This window comes from Dermacentor albipictus, chromosome 2 (genome assembly GCF_038994185.2).
Source record: "Dermacentor albipictus isolate Rhodes 1998 colony chromosome 2, USDA_Dalb.pri_finalv2, whole genome shotgun sequence".
Classification (NCBI taxonomy): Eukaryota; Metazoa; Arthropoda; class Arachnida; order Ixodida; family Ixodidae; genus Dermacentor; species Dermacentor albipictus.
Window position 1 is genome coordinate 202,247,971 of NC_091822.1, and position 26,482 is coordinate 202,274,452.

General features: G+C 44.4%; 1 protein-coding gene across 3 annotated transcripts in view; it reads left to right on the forward strand.

Moving 5' to 3' along the window:
- mTor (serine/threonine-protein kinase Tor) overlaps positions 1 to 26,482 on the forward strand; it is a 504,957-nt gene that overhangs the window by 335,514 nt on the left and 142,961 nt on the right. For all 3 annotated transcript variants that reach the window (XM_065435416.1, XM_065435418.1, XM_065435417.2), the window contains 7 exons: positions 8,005 to 8,138; positions 11,802 to 11,880; positions 12,078 to 12,217; positions 12,314 to 12,414; positions 21,016 to 21,131; positions 23,867 to 23,944; positions 25,948 to 26,055. In XM_065435416.1, coding sequence (XP_065291488.1) covers positions 8,005 to 8,138; positions 11,802 to 11,880; positions 12,078 to 12,217; positions 12,314 to 12,414; positions 21,016 to 21,131; positions 23,867 to 23,944; positions 25,948 to 26,055 — 756 coding nt within the window. The remainder of the gene's footprint in view (positions 1 to 8,004; positions 8,139 to 11,801; positions 11,881 to 12,077; positions 12,218 to 12,313; positions 12,415 to 21,015; positions 21,132 to 23,866; positions 23,945 to 25,947; positions 26,056 to 26,482) is intronic.

The window sequence follows — 26,482 nt, forward strand, 5'->3', positions numbered from 1 at the left end:
TTCCGTGCATTCAGTGGAGACTGGAGCCTCTGTCTCCAATAGCTCGAAAAGTGCAGACCCCATGCACTTAATAGAGACTGGAGCCTCTGTCTTTCAGGACTCAAACGACGCCAATTCGCACTCATTAGAGACCGGAGCCTGTCTCTCCAATGGCTCAAACAGTGCAATCCCCAACCTCGAAGCAATCGCCGGATAGCCAGCTTCAGGAGAGGATGTGGACCCCATTGTCTCCCCTGATATCGTCTTCAGCAAGCAAGAGCTACTAAAGGCTCTGTTAGAAGCGATCCATTTTGTCAACAAATCGTTGACGAGCTCAAAGAGCCTAGCTCCCTAAACAAGCAGGGCAGCAATGCCATCTGGCACACACAGACAGCTTGTATTGCTGTTGACACTGAGTGTGACATAGCTGATATTGTTGTTGGCATGTTGGATACATATCTGCTTGATGCTCATGGAGTTCTCCTGCCCTATATCCCATCTGAAAACGCTCCCCAGGAGTCTTTCAAAATGTTGATACTCTGCAGTCTAAGGGAAGCTACCCTGAGCTATTTCTACTTCTCACGGTTGTCCAGACATGCTAGTGGCCTTACGACTTTCAAAAAGTGCTACCTGGCCAGGCATGGAGCCTGACACTCTTCAGTATGCCCACTCGTGCCACACGTGCCCATGCGTGAAGCCTCGTGTAGGCAAACGCCCCAGGATCGTGCAGCCAAACAACAGCCAGCGACCCTGGCAAGTCGCGGCCTGTGACATTATGGGACCCTTTCCCAGAAGCTGGCGAGGCTTTCTCCTGGCTGTCACAAATCACTTCTTGAAATGGATTGAATTTTTTCCCCTTCAGAAGTTAACTGCATGTGCAATCTGGGGCAAGTTTATCGAGGTCTTCAACTGGTTTGGCCTTCCGATGGAGCTGGTATCAGACTATGCGTCCTAGTTCACAGCCAAGGTTTTCGTGGATGTGTGTGCTGCCTTTGTCATTAAACACTGCAACACAACCATCTATCACCCTGCAAGCTAACCCAATGGAGTGGATTAACCAGAACCTCAAGCCCTTGCTCGAGGCCTTTGCCTGGCAACACAGGGATTGTGACGTCTGTCTTAATGAGATAGTCTTCTCCTTGTGAACCACGGGTAACTGTTCGACTGTATATTCGCTTGCCGTAATCACATTGGATTACCATATAAATTACAACTACAACCTTCTAGTCTTTAGCAAACAAAGAAGCCTATGAATGACATTTTGCTCAGTTTTCTACTCATTTTTAAAATAAAGGCAGAAGTGGACATTACTGACTCTGAACCATAAACAAGGACAGTTTGTGTTAAACATTGCGACGGCCTTTTTTAGGCTACTGCATGTGGCGCAGTCTTGCACTTACTAAGTGGGGATACAGTCCAATTCAGACATATCGTGCCCTAAGAATTGTTTGCAGAAATTAAACAAGCATTGTATGCTCTGCTTGGAGGCGCCAAACAAGCATTGAACCATGGCCCACAAAAAATAAAAAATAAAGAATTTCCCGTGCCATTTACAATTGTTACTGCACATTGAGAAAGTGACAACATTCATTAACAACCACAGTGTTATTGTTACAAGGCACCATGCTAATGAGCTAGTTTATTTTCCTATACAGCTAAACCTCAATATAACAAAGTCAGTAAAATCGGCATTTTGCATTGTTACACCCGAATTTCATTATATCGAAATTCAGCCTTTTAAGCAAATGAGTATAGTTGCTGATGGATCTTTCTCACATGGAAGGGTGTGTAAAATTATTGAGCATTCGGAAAGCAAATTTGAATAAGAAAAAAGATTAATTTTGCCACACCATCTCGGCATTCCCACTATTTGCACACACGGCAGATTACCTCTAAAACACCCCGCAGGGGCATCTGCATAAGCAGGCGTTTGGTGTGTTTCCCAACACCACGTACCTGAGCACACGAGGGTTGAACCCTCCCGCGTGTAGCCGTGCGCGGCTTAGGCGTATCTGGGGAGAGGGGGATCTTGGGGGTTGAGCCGATGCTGGGTGTTCGGACTTTTAAGGCCAGAGATTTGGTCACGCATCCCAGAGCTGCCGAGGGCAGCTTGTGTGCGCAAAGTGCAGCACAACTGGTCACTCTGCTGACGACTGCAGTAATGATGAGGTACATTGTGCGAACTGCAAACGGCAGTCACCCTGCATACTCCAGAGCTTGTCTAGCCTGGAAGAAAGAAAAGGAAATAATTACTGTAAAAGTTAAGGAGAATATAACATTCCGTGAAGCACAACAATGGATCTCCTTGTAATTCTTACTGAAAACATTTTTTGCTGAAGTGATGCAATGGGAGGCGGCACAACTTCAACCTCTGGCGGCAGCCCGGACCACGCCTAGCGTGCTGAGGCTAATGCCACCCGCCCCTATGGGGGGAGCAGCCAATGCTGCCCTGCCATCTCTCAAAGTGTCTACACCAGCGGTCTCTTCAAGCTCCGGCAGCAGCAAGGGCACCGCAGAGGCCACAGGGGTCCTGTCGACCTCCGGCCTGGTGGGGGCAAAGACTTCGTCGCTTGAGATGGTCTACGTCACGTACACATCGCTCTCTGGAACGGGTGTCCAGTGCCTCACAACAGGCTATGGGCACCAGTCCAAGCCAAACGGCGCAGGCAGCGTCAAAGGAGCGGCGAGGTTCTCTTGACTGCTCCAAAAAAGACAAAACACCAATTACAGGGCCTAACAAAGGCTCTGTAAAGTAAGTCACTTTCCTCCCTTTTGAGACACACAGCACAATTTTTTTTTTCTTTTCAACATGGACGACATCATACAGTGGAATATCAGAGGACTATTAAAAAACCTAGATGACGTCCAAGAAATTCTCTAAGTTTAGTCCTGAAGTGCTGTGTGTGCAAGAAATACACCTAACTTCCAAACACACCAACTTCCTCCAACAATACCTGACTTTCCAGAAAGACCGCGAGGATGCTCTCACACCATCTGGCGGTGTAGCCATTATTGCTTATAGAAATGTAGCGTGTCAGCATTTGAAGCTCCAAATGACCCTTGAGGCAGTGGCCGTCCAAGCCGTACTTTTAAATAAACTCATTACCATCTGCTCCTTGTATATACCACCACATTATCAGCTTCACAGACACGACTTAGAATCATTAATAGATGAGCTCCCAGAGCCCTATCTGATTCTTGGTGATTTTAACGCACACAGTAGTTTGTGGGGCAATTCATGCTGTGATGCACGAGGTCACATTATTGAACAGCTGCTTGTTTCCTCTGGAGCATGTCTCTTAAATAAGAAAGAGCCCATGTATTTTAACCTGGCTAACAAGTCATACTCTGCCATAGATCTTAGCGTTTTATTGCCGACGCTTTTACCCTAATTTAAATGGAATCCACTTATTAACTTGTATGGGAGTGACCACTTCCCAATAATCCTAAGTACACCGAAACAAGATCAACTCCCCCCCAGGTCCGTCGTTGGAGGGTTGACACAGCCGATTGAAAACGGTACCGAACTCTTAGTCACGTGATGTGGACTGAGATGTCCGGTATAACCATAGATGATGCTGTTACATATTTTACAGCTTTTATACTTGATGCTGCCTGTAAATGTATTACTCAAACGAGTGGCGTGGGTTCCAAGCAGCATGTTCCCTGGTGGAATGATGCATGTAGGCAACCATGGAGGAACCAGAACAAACCGTGGGCGCTGCTTCACAATTCTCCAACAGCAGAAAACATGGAAAACTTTAAGCATGTCAAATACCAGGCAAGGAGAACACGCGAGAGTTGGGCAAAGTTTATATATATAAGTTTATAATTAGTTTAGTTTTATATATAGTTTATATATAAGCTTATAAGAAGGTGCAGAAAAAGCACCGTCCCGGTGCTTCAGACGGGGCCATCAGTAAGGGCATAGTAAGGCTTAAGGGGGGACGTGGCTTTGAAAATCAACTTCCTTATTTCTTCATGGATTTTGATGAAAATTGGCACAAATGTTTAGAATACCTCCCTGATGCTTCCCTAAAAGTTTCAATGATATCTTGAGAAAATTTTATTCAATTTTATTGAGCAGAATTTTTCTCCTTCTTATTTTCTGGATACCCTGGGGAACTTAAAAAACGTGATAGAAGGCTTGTTAAGTATCGACTGCATAGCTAAATGTGTGCTGAAGGTCGTGACATTCTTTCTTTTTTTTTTTTTCGCAACACATTTTTTGGAATGCCATATTTTATGTTACCTTCACATCAAGCACACTTTCAGGGTATACAAATAGCCATATTGTAAACTTACAAAAGGTCAAGACAAGAAAGCGAGGATGTCACGACCTGCACTGTAGCCCAAGGAACGTTACAAAAAATAAACGGAGTCAAAATATGTTAAATGGTAACAAAGAAATCAGCTCCAGAAACTGAGCAGAAAGGCAGAAAAACAGTTTTGAGAAAACGGCTCTCAAAGTTTTACCTTCTTCTCAGTTCTTTAAAAGGCACCAAATTTGTAGTCTTTGGGGCATATTGTGATGTGGGGCTTCTTGTACATGTGGCCTCTGGTCTGGTGCGCTTTCTCCCCCCCCCCCTTTTTTTTTAATAGGGCATTCTTTGCTGCTGCTGCTCTACAAAGAGCATGGTGCCTGGTTGGAAACCATGGAGCATGGTTTCAAACCAAGTGACGTTCAGAACTCTGTGTGGGCATGGATATAGTTCCAGTGTACATAGAAGCAGCCTGTACCCACAGGCTGCCCGATTGATAGCAACCTCCAGTACAATCAGTGAGGCATTTTTTTTTTCTTTTGATAGAATTGACCATGTTACTGAATGAAAGCTCTGAGTGTCAGCAGCCTCCCAAGTCTTCTTTACTTGACAATGGCTGTAGAACTTAAGATCAGAAAGCCAGTGATAGATTTGCAGCTGCTAGGTGCTTTCCAGACTTGTACTTTTGTATGATGCCTCAATTGCGGATAAATTTTTAGGCATAATTTTAGACGCGAAATTAACCTTTTTACAGTACATAAAGTATCCTCAAAATAAATGTGTGGAAACAATGAATATCTTGAAGGTGCTGTCTCACACAACCTGGAGTAGTGATAGAAAATGGCTTATGAATTTCTATAAGAGCCTCATACGCACACGGCTAGACTATGTAGCCATAGTTTACCAGTTGCCTACTCCAACTACTCTGAATATGCTAGACCCTGTCCACCACTTGGGTATTCGCCTGTCCACAGGCGCTTTTAGAACAAGCCCAGTGGAAAGCCTTTACGTTGAATCAGATGAGTGGTCATTTCATCTGCAGAGAACATATTCGTCTTTCGTGTATTTTCTGAGAGTGAACACAAACAGTGAGGAGCCCGCGTATTCCACCATAAATGATTTGTCCAGTTCTCAACTTTTTCGCAACCGGCCTACAGTGGCACAGCCTTTCTCTCTGCGTGTTAGAGACATAGCTGAAGAAACTAGGGTTCCACTGCTTGAATACCACCTTATGCCCCCTGCTATACAGCCCCCGCCGTGGCAGTGGCAACCTATACACAGTGACACATCTTTCGCAGCTGTTACAAAGCCCGTGCCTGTCCGAATGTACTTCCTCGAACTACAGCAAAAATACTGCTCTCCTGAATTTTTTACAGGTGCATTGAAGTGTTATTCTGGTGTTTCTTATGCAGTGGTCGATCCATCCTTTTCGGATGCCGGTGTTCTGCACCCTAACACGAGTATTTTCACAGCAGAGGCCTACACGATATTGGCCGCCGTTAAACACATTAAAGAATTTAATATCCCAAAGGCAGTTACGTACACATACTCTTGGAGTGTCGTAAACACCTTGAAAACTGAAAATATATCAAAACCCTGTAATCCTATCCCTTTACACAGTGTTATGCACCTCCTATGCATCCAAGCAGCATATCGTGGTATGCTGGGTGCCAGGGTGCCGAGAGATTGAAGGAAACATGTTGGCTGACCAGCTAGCCAGATCCGTCCACGTGAATGCTGCCAACTCTTCCATGACTGTCCCTGTAATGGACCTCAAGCCCTCCCTAAGGAAAAAGCTCAGGGCTTACTGGCAACGGTTGGGGGATAAAAAAGCAAAATAAACTATATGTTATTAAGCCGTATCTTGGCAACTGGCCGCCGGTATCAGAGAACCGCCGTACAGAAGTAACACTTTGCAGACTTAGGATAGGACACACACACAGTACACACGTGTACCTCTTGTCCGGTGGTGATCCACCCATGTGTGATAAATGTGGGGAGCCACTTAACCTGCTTCACAGCCTGCTGCAATGCATTGAATTGCACGCTAATGTGGAAAAGCATTTTACATTACCACACCGGCAGTGAATTCCACTCCATCATCTAATGGTCATATGTATAGAACCTCTCTTTAAATGTCAATCCTTGTCCGAATTTTTAAAAAATGTACATAGTTCTCATGTTATAGCCCCAGGAATCCGTAGCACGGCCTCTTAACAGTGGTTTCTGCTGCGGTAGCTGCATTAAAGGAAAGCACTTGCCTCCCAGCTGTTGGGCTCAAAGGCCTTAAGGCGGCGTACATGCTATTTCCATATTCTTGCATTTTAGCCCCATGATCACTTGTGATTCGTACTATACCCATAGATCACTCCAAGTATCACTGTCATAATTTTATACTATATATAGTTTTACACTTCTAAGATAGCGATTGATTTTAGGTCACTTCACAGCCATGTTACATTCCATCATCACAGCTCGCCATCCAGCACCTAACACAACATTATCAGTCATGGCACTCTTTGGCCACACCTGGCCCTTGCACCACAAAAAAAAAAAAAAAAAACATGCGTATCACATATCACCTCTAAAACAGGGCAGGTGGGCTGCATATGCGCTCAGCCGTGCTGACAGCCAAGCGTTGCCATGGCTGCGCTAGCATAGGAGACACGTGCCAACCTGCCCCCCAGTCGTGTGCCCTTAATTGTGTTACAGTGAGTGAGCTCCCTTCCCCCTTTCTTCTTGCTCATGCAGGAAGAGGAGCCACCATCCTTCTCGGCTCACCCTCACATGCTTTCAGTTGCACCTAAAGCATACAGCATACGGGGCACGATAGGGTCTCATCGCACTTCGACTTTATGTGGAACATGACACTGTTCTGCTTTGGTGGTCACTCTTGGTCACTCAACACACGATTTGAGAAGTGTGTTCACAAGCAGCTGCTTATAATTCAACCATTTGACTTTCTGTGTCCACAAACGTTTCTATTTATTGTCTTGGTATTCCTTTGCGGCAGCAATGAGATTTCATTTTATTGAAATTTTATGTAAACACACTTCATTATGTTGACGTTCTAAATGCATGGTGCTCTGTGGACAAGAAATTATAAAAAGTACTTTGTTACATAGAAGTTCGTTATATCCAGGTTTAACTGTCTCTACTTCCTTGCTTTCCGCATGGGCTGCGGTGTGTGTTTTATGGTTTAGATAGTAATTGTAGCAAGCTGGTTTAACAGCCGAATTGGGACCTTCAACAGAAATGGTCATTCTACATGTGCCATTGAAATAATGTCTTGGGCGTGGAACACAACTGGCATGGCCGAGTTCTCAAGTGCAAGCGTCTCTGCCTAAGTGGCTGTAAATTTACCAGTACACACCTTTACACACAGTTTACCAGCACAAGCACCCATTCTTGCACATAATGCGACTCTGTGAGTCGTAACAATCTGCTCGTGACAATATACTCGCCGACTGAGAAAAGTAATCAGCTCAAAGAATTGCTTACCTGTTGAGCACCCATTTACACCCTGTATGCTTGAACCATTTCATGCCGAAACAGTAACCATTATTATTCTTTTCGGTTCAGGTTTGGTTTGTGTTCAGGCACATTCTAAGTATATAGGTTTGGTTTTGGATTCAGTTCCGGCTAGAATTGCAGTTTGGGTGTGGTTTTCAGTTCAGGTTTGGTTAGACACCCCACTTTCAATATCTTTTAAATACTTTTGCAGTTGTAATGTGCTTACCCAGTGTGTCTTATTTTCTTGCAGGGTCCCCTTCCACTTGATCAGAAGTTGCTTGGTGAGCGTGCCATGAAATGTCGAGCATATGCAAAGGCACTCCACTACAAAGAGGATGAATTTCACAGAGGTCCTACTACTGAAGTGTTGGAAGCACTGATTAGGTATATGGAACTAAGAAATGTTACTTTAGTGGCTCTGTTAACTCTTTCTTTGTCTTCATACCCATGGTCCTCGAGAGTGTTGTCACTAAAACACCGCAAGGATGATGCCATGTTTGTTTAAAAAGCACAGGAAAATCAAATGCAAAAAGCACGACCTCAGAACAGAAATTTGAAAGATGCTTAAGTTTTGCCTTTAAGAGTAGAACGCAATAGCAATCAAAGATTCCTGGCACATGCAATTGGCGGACACCGTGGCCGGTCTATGAGTGGTAGAAACGCTGGAAAAGGGGTTTCTTTGAGTTTTCATGTAACAGAATTATGTTTTCTCAAATAGTCAAATTACATTGTGATGCTATCATGTCTGTAGGTTCTGTGTGCCATAGTTACTTTAATCTAACGCGCACTTATTTCCCAATAAAACGGGTCCAAAAATTGCTTTCGCATTAGACGTTACCATATTTCCATCGTTAAGCAAAACAAGAACAAGGTGAAAGCAGGAGCCAATCTTTCAACAAGTGTACTTGTCTTCGTGAAGAAGACAAGTTAAAAGCAGGAACCAACGTCTTGACAAGTGGACTTGTCTTCTTGAAGAAGACAAGTCCACCTGTTGAAACATTGGCTCCTGCTTTCATCTTGTTCTCGTTTTGCTCATCGTCTTGACTTTCCATCTCCCGCTTTCTCCGTGTTTTCCCTGCATATCGCCATCTGCATTTCAAGGTGGCCGCCTCGTATGCGCTTCGAGCCTAGCCGCCATAGCTTTCTCCATGTGCTGCATACGTATGCTTAGACAATGCTTTCCTTGGCATTTTCAGGTTAGTGCACCGTCTGTCTTCCCGTTTTCTGCATTTGCTCTATCAGCATGGAAGTTCTGACTGCAAAGAAATGCCGAGTTTATCACGATGCCGCAATTAAAAGAAAAGCTATCACATGTGTGGATATGGATGGAAATCACAGGCATTCGGAGTTCCTGAAACTTGTCTGCGGGACTGACGCAAACAGCAGAGGCATTCTACACTGGTGGCTGCTACTTACGGCGCAGCCGTAAAGTCCCTATATTGAAAGTGATCTGCGGTGGAGACAAGTCTATGCATCTAAGCGCACGACGCTGTGTTCTCGTTGCTTAGTCTGCGTCGAAGCAAGGGGCCGTACAAAGGTCAATTATCTTGCACCTGCTACCACACTTCCTCACTCCAGCATTTAAAGTGTTTCCGTGGTCATTAAACGAGACATGTTCATGCTTGTGTGGGCGTGACACCATGCTTGTTAATTTAGTTAGTAAGCGAATGCTTAAAATTTTATATGGCGCGACACCACGTACCTGAGCACATGAGAATCGGACCCTCCCGCGTGTAGCTGTTTTTAGGCCCTTTTACATTCATATCACATCTACTATGAGGAATTCATTGTGCACGTCATCCATAATACATCGTTCACATTACCACTTGTCATGGCGCCCTTTGGCCAAACCTGGCCCTTGCGCCATAAAACACCACACATCATCAAAAGTTTATAGTGCTGGTAAAACTAATATCCTTACTTTTCATATAGCTGTCGACTAATTTGTTATTGTAATTGATGCTTTGCCTTTCGTGCGAAACTGCGACTTTTCTATTTATAGCAACTTTAGTGCATTGGGAGCAAATCTTATTTTTTTCCAAATGAGATAGTTGTATTTCAATACGAAAGAAGGAGGTGCACGGTACTGTAAAGGACTTTTCTTTCTGTAGGTCACGGCAAATGGGTGCAGGTTACAATTGAGAGTGCTTTTTTTTCCTTTTTTTTTTGGACATGTAAAACAGATCTGCGATACAATCGAGGGCCTGTTAGAATCAATTAAATACGGTAAGCCATACTTCAAGATTTTTCTACGTATTCTAGCTAGAGAAATTCAATTAATTCAATAACTTCCTTGCGCCACATAAAGGGCCTGAGTATGGGTGGTATGAAAATCTTTTTTCTGAAACACCCATCGTGGTTGCTTAGTAGCTATGGTGTTGGGCTGCTGAGCACGAGGTCACAGAATCGAATCCCACCCACGGCTGCTGCATTTCGAGGGGGGCGAAATGCGAAAACAACTGTGTACTTAGATTTAGGTGCATGTTAAAGAACCCCAGGTGGCTGAGATTTCTGGAGTCCTCCACTAGGGTGTGCCTCATAATCAGAAAGTGGTTTTGGCACGTTACCTCCTTTTCTCTCTCTCTCTCTTCTCTTTTTTTTTCTTTTCGAAACTATGTTTGACGGTGAATGCCAGATGCCGACACCGGATTTTCTGCAACACGAGGCCTTCTACACTATAACATTAACCCTTTGACGGTTTTAGCCGTACATGTACGGCGGCGGTTTTCTGTCCTGCAAGGTCTTCGCCGTACGGGTACGGTTTCAATCCTCCGTTTGAAATTTCACACCATAATGACGATGCACGGTCACTGGGAGGTGCTTCCACCTCTTAGGACTTACAAGAGGCATTTGAAATTTGCGCTACCTTTTTGGGGAGATAAACAGAACTGACTTCTAGCTTCAGCCCGTCACGCAGACTGCGGCAACACCCCTCTTGCGGTTTCGGTTTCGCCGCGTAATCGCAACGGAGGTGCGCGAAACATCATTTTTCTCTTTGTCGGCACTCTCTTCCAGATGCGGTGGAAGTTGAATTCTAACTTGATTGGCGCTGCTCTTAGCTTGTTTATAACCGCCGTTCACGAGGTATTCTCGCTCTCAGCGGCAACGCACTTTCGCGGTTTCGGTTCTGCCGCAACGAGGCGCGCGAAACGTGATTTTTATCTTTGTCGGCACACTATCGCAGGGGCGGCGGAAGTTGATTTCTATTTTGATTGGCACTGCTCTTAGCACGTTTATTACCGCCGCTCATGAGGTATTCTCGCTCTCTGCGGCTGTGCGGATACTCGTGATCCAAGGAGTACCACACTCTGAAATACTATTGAACATTTTGCAGTTCTGAGTGATGCCGACACCAAAATACTGTTCCTAATTTTTTTTTACTATTTATTCCCGACTTTATACATCTTGTACATTCAAGATCCGCAGTAAAGTAATTTGACCACCTGGGAAAGTTTTCTTCAAAATAATTCAACCCTCAAAGGGTTAAAAGGAAAACCTGCTGCCATACAGTGTGAAAAATTGTATTCAATAACAGCGCGGAATTTCAAACAGCTACTGCCATCTATGTTGTAATTGGAAAAACACCCTTTTATGCCCTTTGTTTGTCAAAAGCCATTCAGAAAGTTGCTGGAATACCCATGACAAGGTAAAACAGTCATAAGTAAATAAAATGGCGATTACTCGTGACGAACTGAGGTCATTAAGGTCCTTTAAGGGATTAACTGAACATTAAAGGAGTCTGAACTTGCGCTTGTTTGTATGGCTTCATAACAAGAAAACGGCAAAAAAAAATGGGACCAGAAGGAAAGACTGTACAGGTGCTGAACCTTATTGCAGTGTAAGCACAGGTGTAACATTTCCATTCTTCAATTAATGGTTGGATCAGAGACATGTTTTTGGAACAAACATCTCATTTCATAGGCTGAAATAGTACCTGCAGGACATCTTCAAACCGGTTTTTGCTTCTCATCAGCTTTCATCTGTTGTCTGGGAAATATGTTGGGTGGAGTTTCATTTATCTAAGCATTTTTTTTCTTCCTTGCGCAGCATCAACAACAAGTTGCAGCAGCCGGAAGCTGCCGCTGGTGTCTTGGAATATGCAACCAAGTGTCATGCAACAGACCTGGTTGGTTGTCTTCCTTGCTTTTCTTTTCTTTTTTGTGCTCGTGTGGGTGCTGTATTGCACTTGCTTTCTGATTCAGCCAGTGAACTGTGCTTTGAAATGCATTCATAAGAGTTTTAATACAAATAACTTAGTTGCACTGGCTTGTTCCTTTTCTCATACGAAATTTCCGGAACTGACATGTGCCCCGTTGTCTGCAGAGAGTGAAGGAGCGCTGGTATGAAAAGCTGCATGATTGGGAGAATGCACTGAGGGTCTATGGAAGAGCACGAGAGCAGAAGCCAGATGATGTGGAGCTTATCTTGGGTCAGATGAGATGTCTGGAAGTTCTTGGCGAGTGGTACGTATTACTTGACATGGTTGACCATGCGCAAATGATTCCCATCTAGCTGCAATGGTCAAACAGCAATGTGTTATTATTTCTTTTACCCCACAGGGAGCAGCTTTACCAGCTCTCGAGTGGAAACTGGAGCAATAGTTCACACAGCAACCAACAAAAGATGGCTCGCATGGCGTCAGCAGCTGCTTGGGGCCTTGGTGAGCTGACAATAGACAAATAATTTACCCCTTTTCACGTGTGTGTAGTTGCATGCATGTGTGTGCACCACACGTACGCACACACTCTTATTCAAACTCATCGGATAGCCAGTTTTCATTTGAGTTTGAACCCAAATAAGATATGGTGTAAAACGGCATTATAATTGTACAAATTTATAATTGAGTGTTCTTAAGACGCAGGGCCAAACAAGATTTTCAGATTTTCTTGAACTCACCAAAATTCTTAAATATGGCATCACTAGTATTCTATAAAAATTTGTGTCAGGGGGGGCGGCACACCATATCTTTTGTAGTTGTGGAGCTAATTTGAATCTGCTTGAAATCAGATTCATTGAAGTTTGGGAACATTTTATTACATCTGTATAAACAGCTGTTGCTTGGAGTGTTGAAATGTTAATGTCAGCACAATAAACTTTTTGCGATTACAGTGGAACCCCGTTCATACATATTTCATCCGACTGGAGGGGAAAAAACGTAACAGCCAGGAAAATGCAGCAGTGGGAAAAGCTAAAAAAAAAATTATCAAAAAGAGTGTAGTTTCGATTTGAAACCATTTATTTCTTTAAGGTTGCCTTTCAAGGCTTAAAAAACTCGAGAATGGAGGCCTGCCGTTTCTTTTACTCACTGGACAGCACCACATGTTTCTCGATTGCCTGAAAGGCTGCATTGCTGTCAGCATCGCTTTGAGGTGCGGCGTACCTGTGCAGGAGGTACAGAACCGCAACGGCTTCTGCAAATCTTGAATCTGTTAAATCCCCGGAATCTTGTGGCTCGTGCTCGTCGTCATCATTGGAGGCATGGGCGTCATCACTTGTGACCTAGTTTGCAGCAATATTTGTGATGCTATGGCGCTCCGACATCATGACAGCAGCATCCATGGTGACATAGCACATGAGACCCCAATGGCACCCAGCGTATCGCCTCACGGAGCTCTTAGTCACTAGTGGCTGCTGTTGACTCTTCAGCTTGCACCATGGCCATTTCGGCCTCCCCGTCCATGTGGAAGCCACACCTCAGGAAGCAGTGCTGTGCAGTTGATGCACTCACTGCATTCCACGCTGTAGCAATGTAGTGCATTGTGTCAAGTACAGAGATGGTTGCAGGCTGCTTTCCACAATCAATATGTGCCAGTCAGTGCTTCACAATACACTTCTGATTGGAGTGCTTTAAATTCTTTATGATGCCGGAATCCAGCGGTTGCAAAAAATGCCTTGTGTTCGCTTGAGAAAACACAAGCTTGATGTTCCAAAGAAAAAGCTGGTCACTAGGGTGGGCTGTGCAGTTGTCAATAAAAAGAACACTCCTGCATAGCGAGCCCATCTTATTGTCGGCATACCGAAAAAATTCATAGAACAAGCAACAAGCCATCCACACACGACTGTTGCTTTTGCTGTGGTGTGGCAGTAGGCGTGTGTTCTGCAAGCACCACGAATCTCGATATTTTCCGATCACCCATGGCTTTAGCTTGTCCAAGTCATCCATATTGCAACAAAGAAGCACGGTCAACCGGCCTTTGCTGTATTTGCCTCCGTGGTATGCTTCGCCCTGCGCGTTTAGTGACTTTGATGGCTGCACCCGAAAGAGGAGGCCAGTTTCGTCGGTATCATATCTGTTGCGAGGCTCATACCCCTCAATTATAGATGAAAGTGTGGCCTACCACTGTGTTCAATTTGACACTTGCCACTTCTCCACTGACTGCCCTATAAGCAACGCCACACCTCTTTCAGAAATGGTCAATCCAGCCACTTGATGCCACAATGTCTACAATGCCCAGCCAGTCAGCTATTTCCATGGCCTTCTTGCGTAAAATACTGCTGTCGAAGTTCACACCGGCAGTGTAAGCTTGCGCTTGATTCATGTCAGAAGTGCCTTGTCGAAGTTCCCGTACTTGGCGCCACAAGCCTGCCTAGCTTTTCCGACGAAAAGCGTGTAATTTCCTTCAATCACGGTCCTCTTTGAGACGATGTTGTTAAGTGTCGAGGGTGGTAGTCCTAGGTTTTCGGCAATGCCAATTCTTTTCCACTCTGGCTGCTTGTTACCTGCATCGAGTATGTCGAGCTAGAGATAGCTGCCTTCTGTTATATTGTGATGGTCTTTCCCATCCACTTTCCACTTGGCTCGTCGTGGTTGAGCAGGATGTGGCAAACAACACAGTGCTCCTTTGTGTTATCGAGGAGGTAAGCGTCAAGTGCGTTCAGCTTGGTCAGCAACTGTATAAATTTTCTATACAGCGGTGCTGATTATCAATCTAAAGGATAATGTAATCACCCGAACCTCGTTATAACCAAATGGGCTATAACAAAATAATGGATCTAACGAAGTAATTGACATTCTCTTTGAAATCCCCATAGAGATCAACCTAATTAACCCTTTCGCTGTCGGACCTTTCTGACCGTTACGCACCCCCAGTGTCGGCTTGGTTTCAGGGAACGAGCATAACAGGGAATGAACATAGCAATTTATTTTTGATTATGATTGGTATTCAAATAACATAGTCAATGTAATATACACATTTCAGTGTTCTGCAGCTGTTGTTAGTAAACATCATCATCATCAACCTGACTATAAAATCCCTTCAACATCCGAATCTGACGATGCGGAACCCTCTTCCTCGCATGCGACTCTGTCCGAGTTTGAATCCGAGCTCGGCTTGTATTCTGAATCGGAATTGAGCCACCGCTCCAATGAGCAGACGAAGGTCCCGCGCGCTGAGCCATCCGAAAGTAACCGCGCGCAGGGAGGATGCGCTTTCAGTCGCCCGCACAACGGAGATGAATGGGACGTTGCGTGATCAAGATGACAGAGAGAAATGGAAAAACGCTAAACAAAGTTCGAAGGGCTTTACGTTTATTGCTCCAAGTCGAAAGCGAGGGTGCGGCGAGAGAGCGAAAGCAGCAACGAGTCGCTCTTTTCGGAGAGGCAACGGCACGTGCGCCTGAACTTGACGCGCCGTTACAGGCACACCAACAGAAGAAAAATAAAAACCTTCAAACCAGCGGAGATGGCAGAGCAACCCTTGAACCCATAACCACACGCGCGCGACGCATGATACAGTGAACACGGATCCACCGCGCCACTCAGCAAAGAGAAAGTGGGGAGTGGCCGTCGCGCCGTACTCTTCAATACATGGAGTAACACAGGTCGGGGCGAATATACGAACTTGTAGAAAGAGTCAACAGATTGCGTGGCCAAACCAGGAGCGCCAGCTTTGCGCTCTGGCGCGAAATTTTGAACGCACGATAGAGAACGTACCGGTACGTCAGTGACACTTTTGGGGGGGAAGCGCGATGACGTACCGGTACGTCCGTGACAGCGAAAGGGTTAAAACTTTATTTTAATGAAGTGAAATTGTCCAGCCAATGGATCCAACAAACTAAATTCATCTCCGAAACCAAAAAACACCTGACCGTTGCGTCCCAAGTACAGTGCTTTCCACGGGATTCAGCACTTGTTTGCCGTGGCATTTTATAACTTCGGTGTCCCCATGTCAAATACGTTGTTGAAAAACACTGGTCTTTTTCACTGCTGCACGTAGATGCATACTTGCGCACAAGCAGCAGCTCACTATTGTATTTCTCCACTGACCTCTCTTTCTTGCACGTGCCTGGTGCTGCGGCTGCATGCAGCAGTGCAAAAGATTTGTGCAGTCACTTATATGTGCCGCGTAGGCTGGCACAGCTGAGTGGGGCCTGCGAGATCGTCCCAACACAATTTGGAGGGTCATGCGCAAGCCTGTGCGAGCTGTGCCATGCTACGCGGCTGCGGGCAGTGGTGCGAAACATTAGTGCATTCACTTCTCCAATTCTCTGCTGCGTGCTGTTAGATATGGGACTTTTTCCTGAGCCTCCTTCGAGTTCACCAGACCACATCGAATCGCGCCACAGCTAATTAAGGAGCGCAGAAGCACGTATACCACATTCCCGAGGCACGGCACGTGCAAACAACTTGGCGGCCCCCACCTCGTACGCCACATCTGGAGCTATTCACAGCTTGACTCTTCCCAAAAGTGTAGCGGAAGCCTGGCATGGTTCCAGGTAACGCAGGTCCCGAAAGTCTAGCGAGAGCCTGGCGCTGTTCCAGGTAACGTGGGTCCTGAAGCAAGACGGCTGTAATGCACCGTGAAGGCCTGGCAGCTATCCCCCCATCCGCCTTTGTGAGGGCATTTGCAAGCCAGCAAGGCAATACCGCAGGGAGAAAAGCCCTCAGACAATTGGGGCCCAAGGAGCGACCCTCTCCGCCGGGTGTGGCACAATCACACGGGAGCCTACCATTGGCCGAAAATGACACCTGAGCAGGCTCGCCGATTGGCCGAAAATGGCATCACCTGAGCAGGCTCGTCGATTGGCTGAACGTGACGTGACTTCGAGACACCAAAGGGCTTAAAAGCCCGACACTGGGAGCAGCAAGAGAGCATTCCTAGAGCATTCCTTGATTCACCTCTTTCGAGCTTCTTGCCACGGGCCGCAGCATCCGAGTTGCTGCCGGCCCGTAATGACTCTATGACTGTTAATTTCTTGGTCGTCTCACTGTAAATGTAAATAAACCTCCAGTTTTTCATCCCAACGTCCTCCTCAACTCTTACAGTGCTGCGCAGGCAGCCGCAGCTGGGCTGGCCTCAGAAACCACCCTGGCGCAGTCTCGAGGGTCACGCCCAGCCATGCATTCACTTCTCTCCCTCTCTCTGCAGCGCACCGCGCAGGCTGGCAGCTGGCTATGGTCTCCGAGATCACACTGGCATCGGCGTGATCTCAGAGGCTACGAGCCGGCTGAGCCAAGCCTGTGGCAAAATTCTCTTACCTCCTCGATCACACAGAGGAGCGCTGTGTTTTGTCGCTGTGTTGTTTGCCACGTGCTGCTCGACCACGACGAGCCAAGTGGAAAGCGAACGCAAAAGACCATCACAATGTAACAAAAGGCAGCTATCTCAAGCCTGTCATGCCAGGTGCTAAGAAGTCAAGTGACACACCGCAAATTTGTTTGTTTTATAGAAATTTCATGGTATGCATTGTCGTGTAGCTGCTAGATCCGCAAGGCCACTGTCTTATTTACATGTTTACGATTGTGACCCCATTGGGCATATATTGCAGTAAATGGCAACAATGGATGTAACAAAGTAACGGATATAAATTAAGTAATTTTGACTTCTCCTTCAACTTTGTTATAACGAGGTTTGGGTGTAGCCAGCAGCAGTATTTTTATCAATCCCAAGTAGAAACGGGTTTGCTGTTTGAGAACATCCTCTGAAATTGCCACATCAACGATGTGGACAGGACGGGTAGCAGAAGCGCTACAAGATGTGACTACAGAGCTTACAGCAAGCGTGGCAGCAAGCATGGCAGCCTGTCCGTTTCTTTTCACCTTGTTCAGACTGATGCCAGCATGTAATTGATCAAGAATTAAATTCTAGACATAAACCCCTCATTCAACTACCATTTAGGTAGTGGCCTATGTTGCCCCAATTTTTTTCATCCTGATGTAGTAGAACTCCTCATTGAAGAAGGTGCATGCATGTTGACGGAAGCTCTGGAGGATGAGACTCTCCAGCACTGCCAAGATTGTCCAGAGGTCCCGCAGTAGGCTTGGCAGTGCCGCCTTTGTTGCTTAATGTTAAGATAAGAGACACTGAAACTACGTAAAACAATTGGAAAGAATTTAAATAAAGTGAAACACATCATAGAGAAGTACTGACAGAAAAATTTTGTCTTGCTTTTTTTAGCTTTATTAGATAGTTGCAGACTCCAGCTGCTAGGATAAGCCTAGGCATAAACATTCTCTATCAGTGTTACTACCACATTATTACACAGTTGTTGAACATGTACAGTATCAACAGGACAGACAGCAGGGAAGTTGTGCCAAAAAATGCTGTTCCTAGGGTGATACCCAGCCTCGCTCGGGACACTGTTTCGTATAATAAATGTTTCTTTCTCTCTCTCTCTTGCCTGAAAGTGCCCTGTTGGACAATGCATTGCACAAAAGCAAGAGTACCGCTGAAAGTGTCATCTGAGAACATTAGTAGTGCCTCATGTACACTGCCTCTTTACATATACAGTAGAGCCTCGTTCATATGTTTTGGAAAAAACGACAAGAAAAAGCGTACGATCCAAAGTAACTAAAAGAATTTGACAGACTCAACTATTGTTGACATCTATGTAATGCGAAGCGTTGTGCTAATCGCTGCGCCATGAGACACCAATGCACGTCGAGCTTGTGGTGCTCCAGCAGCCGTAGACGAGTTTTATTGTTTTACTATTGCGTGGTGTCTTAAGAGGGCGACAGGAAACCGAAACGAAATCGGGCTGGTGGGCGAGGCCGGATGCCGCCGTAGCCAAACCTGTTGCCGACATTGCACCACCTGCAGCAGGGAACAGCGGCACATTTGGATTATTGCCTACTAAAAGCATGCAGTATGCTACCAATGGCACAACGCACTATGCACCACATGCTGCAAAACAGGTAGATGAAAACGCTTAACGCAATTGGCTTCGCGGCGATAGCTGTAAATGCGGCATGCGACGACGCAGCTAGATATTTGCTGGGACCAAAATAAGAAACTGTGCTTGCCATCGTTTGCGCGTGAGACGGGTGGCTATATACTGTTCTTGATCGCGCGTGCCTCGTGCCTTTTCTTGTTCACATAGAATCTAGCAGCTGGAAAACTTATACGATCGCAGTCTGCAGCAGGGAACGGCGTCGCATTTCAGTTATCACCTGGCATGCGCTCTGCTTGTGACGGCACCACGCACTGTGAAACAGATAGCTGAAGATCCCTATCGCAATAGGATTGGCAGTGATAACTGTGAATGCCGTGTGCAGTGTCTCGGAGAAGATTTGCTGGTACTGAAATAAGAAACTGAGTACGCGCCGGTGTTTTCATGCGAGACATACGGGCAGGCAAGCATCGCAGTGAAGCTTCCATGTCGGGCACCTATATATATATATATATATATACTGTTTGCGATCGCACGCCTCGCGCATTTTCTTGTTTACATGGGATCTAGCGGCCAGTCAACATATCATACAATCACAGTTTAGTGACGTACTGAACGTTGGTGCCGAAAAATTGTGTGTTCTGGGAACATATGAACCGGCAAAAAATCAGAGTAACTCTATTGGGTCATTTTTTGTGTTCTCGACTGCGAATGTTGATGCTGAGAAAATGTACGTAGCGGGAATGTACCAACAGGATTCTACTGTATCTGTTTCTGACCTTCAAGTAATCTGTCTGTTTTGACGCTGCTAGACCTAATAAGATAATCTTCCGTTGCTGTTAAGATGGTTTAATGTTTCAATATGGCAAATCAGTTCTGCATAAATTCGCAAGGTATGTTATGAAAGGAAAAATTTTCAACCACCTGACAGAAGCATGCAGCTAAAAGGGGAACTCAATACAGGCTTCTCAGATTTAAAGAAAGGTTCACAGTCGAAGTAAAGCTTGTCCTGATTTAGGGATTTATCTCGGGGCCAATGACTTTTGCAAGTGCTTGTTCTACAATCTGAGCTAAGCAGGCTAACAGATCACAGCACGAGAGCGAATCAGTTGGCAACAAAGGGAAAGATTCTCATCCACCTATTAGTAGCACAAATCTCCAAAGGAAATTCACATGGTTTTATCGGAAAGCAAACTTCCCTGTTGAAGAAAAATTAAATCTTGTTTTTGGGATCGAAGTCGGGAACAGTGCCTTTCCTGGGGAGTCGCTCTACAATTTGAACTAGCCAGGAGGTTAGGAAACTGCAGAGCAAGTTGCTGAGTTAATCAACAACTCAAGGCATTTTCCTTACAATTTCTCTTTCACAGTGTAATCCTTATCTACCAGGTGGCACTGCAGCATTTAGTGTTATACCATCCATCGAGGACATAGGGGTAACGGGTCATAGTTATATTATGTTTAGTCATGTAATGTGCCAAGAAAGGATATACCGTATTTTGCAGTGTATAAGTTGTGTTCACATTTTTTTTCTGAATTTTTCGTCGGTGCGTTGTATAGAATAGTGCGACTTATATACGTTTTCTTTTATTTTATTTTCTGTCTCTCCCCTCCCATTTTTTCTTTTTTTTTTACGGAAACAACTATTGTCAAAATTGGTTTAGATGCTATGATCATGTGGAACACGCTGGGTTGACCTCCTCTGGCTGTTGCTACGGGTTGTGTGCGCGCTATGGATTTACTGGGTTCTTCTCATGATTGTGTTGCCGAGCGCCGTGTGAGGACAGAGCAGCAACGCAAGCAATGACTAGTTGACTGCGAGTTGACCGACTCCAGAGTCGTCGCATCTGCAGATCGCTTTCAATATGTGATGCGTGCCGCTGTGCAAGCTATGCAGTTGCTACCAGAGTAGAACTCTAAGTCTAAAAAGAGTCTATAAAGAGTATATCTTTGTAGTCTTACCATGTTGTCAGTGCAGCATATTGGTAGTAATATTTAAGGAGGATCCATTCGTTCATCACCTTCTCTGCTGAAGAGTGGTTTATCCTCACAAACTATGGCCCTATTTAGTATTTAGCTTTGGTGTCTGTTTTAATCTTTCAAGTTGGTGCCATTGTAGGTAAGCATTAACTCTTGTTGTGCTTGGTGTTTGCAGAAAAGTGGGAAACCATGGAGGAGTATGTGCAGGTGATCCCCCGTGAAACCACTGACAGTGCCTTTCACCAAGCAGTACTTTCTGTACACAAGGAAAACTTCCAAGGTGCACAGCAGGTATGGTGGAATGGTGCATCTCTTGAGATATCGCTTTTTCTCAGGCCCTACATATCAAAACAATATCCAGGCTATGAGAAGCTCAGTTACAAAATGCTCGAGACCAAGTTTAATCTTCTGAAGCTCTTCATCATTCATACCGCGTACCCACATTTGTGTTTTGTCTTTGTTGATGTGCAAAGACTGTGACCAGTAATGCAGTCTCAGTATTGTGATTAACCTTAAAACTTGCATATAGCTGTGTATAGTATTCCAGAGGAAAGTTACCTCTCGTAGTCTTTTTGTTCTGTGTTCTCCCTTTCTGTATTTCCCATGAGCAGCTGTTAAAGTTTGGTTAAATGCTGAATGTGGTGGTGCTAGATGAGTGTTGTGTCACTCTGGGAAATGGGTGTAAGCCACCTCCTGGATAAACTGTTGTCTTCTTTGTAGGGGTGTGTGAATACTCAAATATCACCTAGTTGAATTGAATAGTGAAAGGCTGAATAAGTCGATTCTCGAATCGAATATCTACTATCAGATTTTTCAATATTTGATATACGTACCCTGTGTAAAGACCCGCACAGTGCCACATGTCACATGCGCCGCGCTCCCCCTTGTGTTCAATGCCACCCAAGCAAGCGCTTCACTTCCTTTTCGGTAGAAAATGAGTGCTAAGCACACAGGGGTAGCAGACTTTGCCACTGAAAGCGCTCCCTGACATCAGCCTGATGCGAGGATCCACACACACACACACACACACACACACACACACACACACACACACACACACACACACACACACACACACACACACACACACACACACAGCGGCCATATGCCGCAGGCTGCAGAACGTTGTCGGATCAGCTCAGTTCGCCTCTGTTAGTACTAAGTTCGTCTGGGTCGTCACGACCAATCGAAATGATAATGCAGTGCGGACAGAAAGAATGGCAACAAAGGCAGCATGTATTTTATAAAGTGCGGAAGCATGTGCAAAGATTGGGCTGATTAGCTGCCAAGAAGCATGCAGATTGTGTTGGATATGCAGGGACAAACTTCATGCCACTTCAAGAGCTGTCAATCTAACCCACGTGCATTATTTTAGGATTGACCACTGATGAGCCAACCATACAAACATATTTGTGGCAAGCATTCTGCAACAGCTTGCAGCCCATTAGCACATCGGCCAACGGTGAATTTTTGTCACGACCATACTGCCTAAGCCATGAGGCCTAATCGACTCTGCTTCATTGGGCATTGGCAGCTAAAGTTACTGTTTTGTGCTGAATTGATGCAGATCTATTCGCAGCAGCTACACAACATTTGGAAAGCAAACTAACACGCGCGCAAGTGAACACAATTGGTTAGGATAGCAACAAAGTTGTTCATGGCCGATATTTTTCTGACACACTGTATGGCGGCCTCTCGTTCCCTGTGCCGTTCATAGATGCACATTGGTCTCTTTTTGTAGCTTCAAGCAACCTGCGCAAGACTAGCTTTGGGTGGTGTTCACGCTTAGATGCAACAGTGTTATGACCCGTTTGCATGCATTTGGTGCAGACAGTGGATAAACAAAGGAAAGGAAAATGCAAATTTGCAATGACCCTCCAGATTTCAATATCTTTGACAGGTGGCAAATCATACTGAGCCTGGCAATGAAACAGATTGGTGTTACAGTAAGCCACTTGCGGTAATGTGATGGCAGCTCTTCTATATTTTTGAGGAACCTGGAAAGCAAAACTTTCTATGCAAGATATAAAAGATTGCTGCAGAACACCAGGTTTGGCATTGGACAGAACCTCATTGGTGTTCAGTACAACAGAACACGACTAATTCATTAGATTCAAAGGAAATAAAGCACTTGATTCTATTCAACAGAAATTCTTTGGTAGAAGAAATATGCTTTCCAGACTTTCACATACTAGAACTGAGCTGTAATCAGGGCTGGCATAATAATTTGGTATTCCCTTTAATAAGAGTAGACTATGCTGTATGTCTTAATTTCTCTGTACCTAAGTTACTGATGCCTTGCTACATTCTTGTTATATAATGCTAGGAGACTCCTAAGCATGTAGCACCATATTCTTTATCCCAAAATTTGTAAGCATTAAATTGTGTGAAAAATTTTCTGATATTCGACATTCAATTTGATACTCATTTTCTTTTTTTCTTGATTCGATTTGCTATTTAATTTTCAATCTACTATTCGGTATTGGCACACCCCTACTTTTTTAGTGCAATTTTCACACAGAGGTGGGATGTTGCAGTGTGCTGCTGCAGTTTTTTATCCAGAATTAATTGGTATGCATCATATGCATTGATGACAGATCAAAGCAGCTTCATCTCAGTGAAAGGATGGTGAAGGAATGTGGCATTTGGAGAGGAAAAACCATTCTATATACTGTTGTCTATGCAGCAGGCATTTAGCCTTCGAAGGTCAGATGACAAATGTAGATCAGCAAATCTTACAGGGGCCCACTTTTGTGATGTCATTTTTTCTTACCTCACTAAAGCTTCGTGGAAAGAAGGTTAAGTGACTTGAAAAGTGTTTCATTAAACCATATGTAAACATACAGCTGTAGCTGTCAAAAGGCTTGTTCATGCTTGACCTAGCATTGTGCTCCGACTCCATAATTGATGTGACACATACTTAGGGCATAGGTTCTCCATATATTGAGTAGAATGCAGTTAGTTATCTCTTGCTGTTGATATATGCCTTAATTTATTCTCTTCATACATGCTTTTGTTTGTTTCAGTTCATTGACAAAGCAAGAGACCTGATAGACACAGACCTTACTGCCATGGTTGGAGAAAGCTATAGCCGAGCATATGGGGTGTGTATGGATGATGCAGATACTTCCAACATGAAACTTTTTTTTTTCACTGCTATAAGCTGAAATGTAGCTAATCGTTTGCCCCATCTTTATTAGTATACCTGAGTATAGGGATGTATGGGCACTTAAATACAAATTAAATAATTGAATTTGCAACTTGAGCATCTATTATTCAGTTTCTCAATAATTTGGTATAGCCTCCATGCAGTGAAGCTTTCTGCCAACCCATGCGTCATCTGTTGCAGTGCTGCGAAAGCACAAAGCAGTTGGGTACCAGTTCCCATCATGCAAGTAAATGCAGGCATGTCGCTTTCCTAGGTGTAGTTTAGTCCTGGGACATCCTTTTTCAGAAATAAGAAAATTGTTTGAGTTAATGATGTTGTGAGGAGGTCTGCTGCGAATGGGTTAAGTTCCAGCGTTAGGGACTCAGTTCTTGTTATGGTATTCGTTTGTCTTTCCCTGAATCAGCTTGTTTTCTTCCTGAAGACATAGACAAGCACACCCACAAAATGCTTCTTCCAGAGCTTCACCAATGCGCAAGTAAACGAAACGTTTTGCTGCCGACGAAGGAAAGGGTGTAGATGGCACTAACATTGCTCACGGCCACCACCTTTGCAACATTGCATGCATGGCTGTTTCAAAAGGCCAAATAATCATGCAGGCCTTAAATTAAGGCATTCAAAGAATTGGTCAGCAGCTGTACATGCAATTCACCAAATGCTAGAAGAAAGGGAAAAGAAAAAAAATCATCGATGTAAAATACAGATCCCAGAGATTGTGGTTTGTGTTGACCCCAAGATTACAGAATTATTGAAACAATCCCGCAAGTTGTCGTTTACAAGCCCATTTGACTGTCCATTGTTTTCATGCAACTTTCGCTTTCGTTCATCCTTGCATGAGTTTCCTACCTCCTGTTGTGGGTTTACCTGAAGTTCCTTCTTTCCATGGCCATTTCTTCTGGTCTTCTTACAGTTTTATGGAACCCATCACTACACTAGCTCGGAATTTATTTGATGTGCATGAAAATATCATGTCACCAGTCTACAGGCCATTCAGCTGCAATCACATTCTCACGTACAGCAAAGTGGACAGAGAAAGAGTGGGGCATGTCTTGTAAACTTCTGCCCTCCTGGTTTCAGAACCCTTGGTAGGCAGCAGAAAATAGCTGCTTGGGATGGTTGGTGAAAGCAGCTGTGCTACCCTCACAGTGGCTAAGCACAGAGCAATCACATCAAATCAGATGATGTACCATTTGCATGTTTGTCTGCCCCGTGGATTGGCCTTAATGTGCTAACGACGACCCACAGAACTCGCCTGAAGAGAGAGAAAAAAAAAAGAAAACATTCACGTGGCGCATTATGTAGACATGCTATTGATAAAATATGTTCCAGGGCTGTAATCAGTGCTGGCTTACCGATTTGGTGAAATAATAGCAGTAGATGACAGTTAATAACAGTAGACAATATTGAATGTCCCATTCATAAATTCCAGTATTATATAGCCAGCTGGAAGAGTTCCTATTACCAATAAAAGTACACTCTTAAGTATGTCCATCAGCTGATTTTCTTGTACAAGTTCACAAAAATTAAACTTAGTTTTAAGTTTGCTTATATTAAATATTTCTATTTCTTTTTTCGTGGGATTTGATTTGGTATTTAATTCAAAATCTAATATCTTGTTGTTGGCACACTCCTGATAGCTAATACCTAAAATATATGGTGTAGTCCACTGTTAAGGGGATCACAGCGATGGCTCACTGTATCATGGTGCTCTGACTCCACTTGCCAGCAGGAAAAGGGTCGGTATGTTGTGCATGCACACGGAGAAGAGCCAGTGCCACATACTTTAAGCCATCTGTGAAAAAGCAGTGTTTCAAGACTGGCAAGAAAGATAAAGTCGCAACTTTCTCACTCGTATTTGTTCCTTTTAAGAGTAGCCCATACTGTGTATTATGCAATAAGGTGTAATTGACATTTTCATTTTGTTATTTCACCGTAATACAGGCTATGGTGCAAGTGCAGATGTTGGCTGAACTGGAGGAAGTGATTCAGTACAAGCTTGTGCCTGAACGAAGGGAAGCAATCAAGCAGAAATGGTGGGACAGGCTGCAAGTAAGTGTACATTTATGGTTTGTTTAAGGTTTTATATAGCGGTGTGTTAATATTCTAAACTATGAATTGGTTGGTATTTGATTTGATTCTAAAGACACTTTTACTATTGAGATATTTCAACCCCACAAAATTTTGAAATTTACTCCGAACGTGTTTTAACAACGAAGTCGCAGAGAAATTACGTTTCTTGAATGATGTTTACTAGCTCCCTTATTGCGTTTTTTCCATGGCTGTACCGGTGTTCTTGCATAGTTGCCAACACGCAGCAATGCAAGCATAATGTTGGTCAGTTTCCTGCAGTCAGCTTTGCCACAGTTATGCAGCGAAGCATACAAGGTATTGCGATGATACTTATTTGTCTTGCAGTGAGGCACACCAAAAGTGAAAAGGGGGCAATGTCATGGGCCCATCACTGGTGCTGGTGACT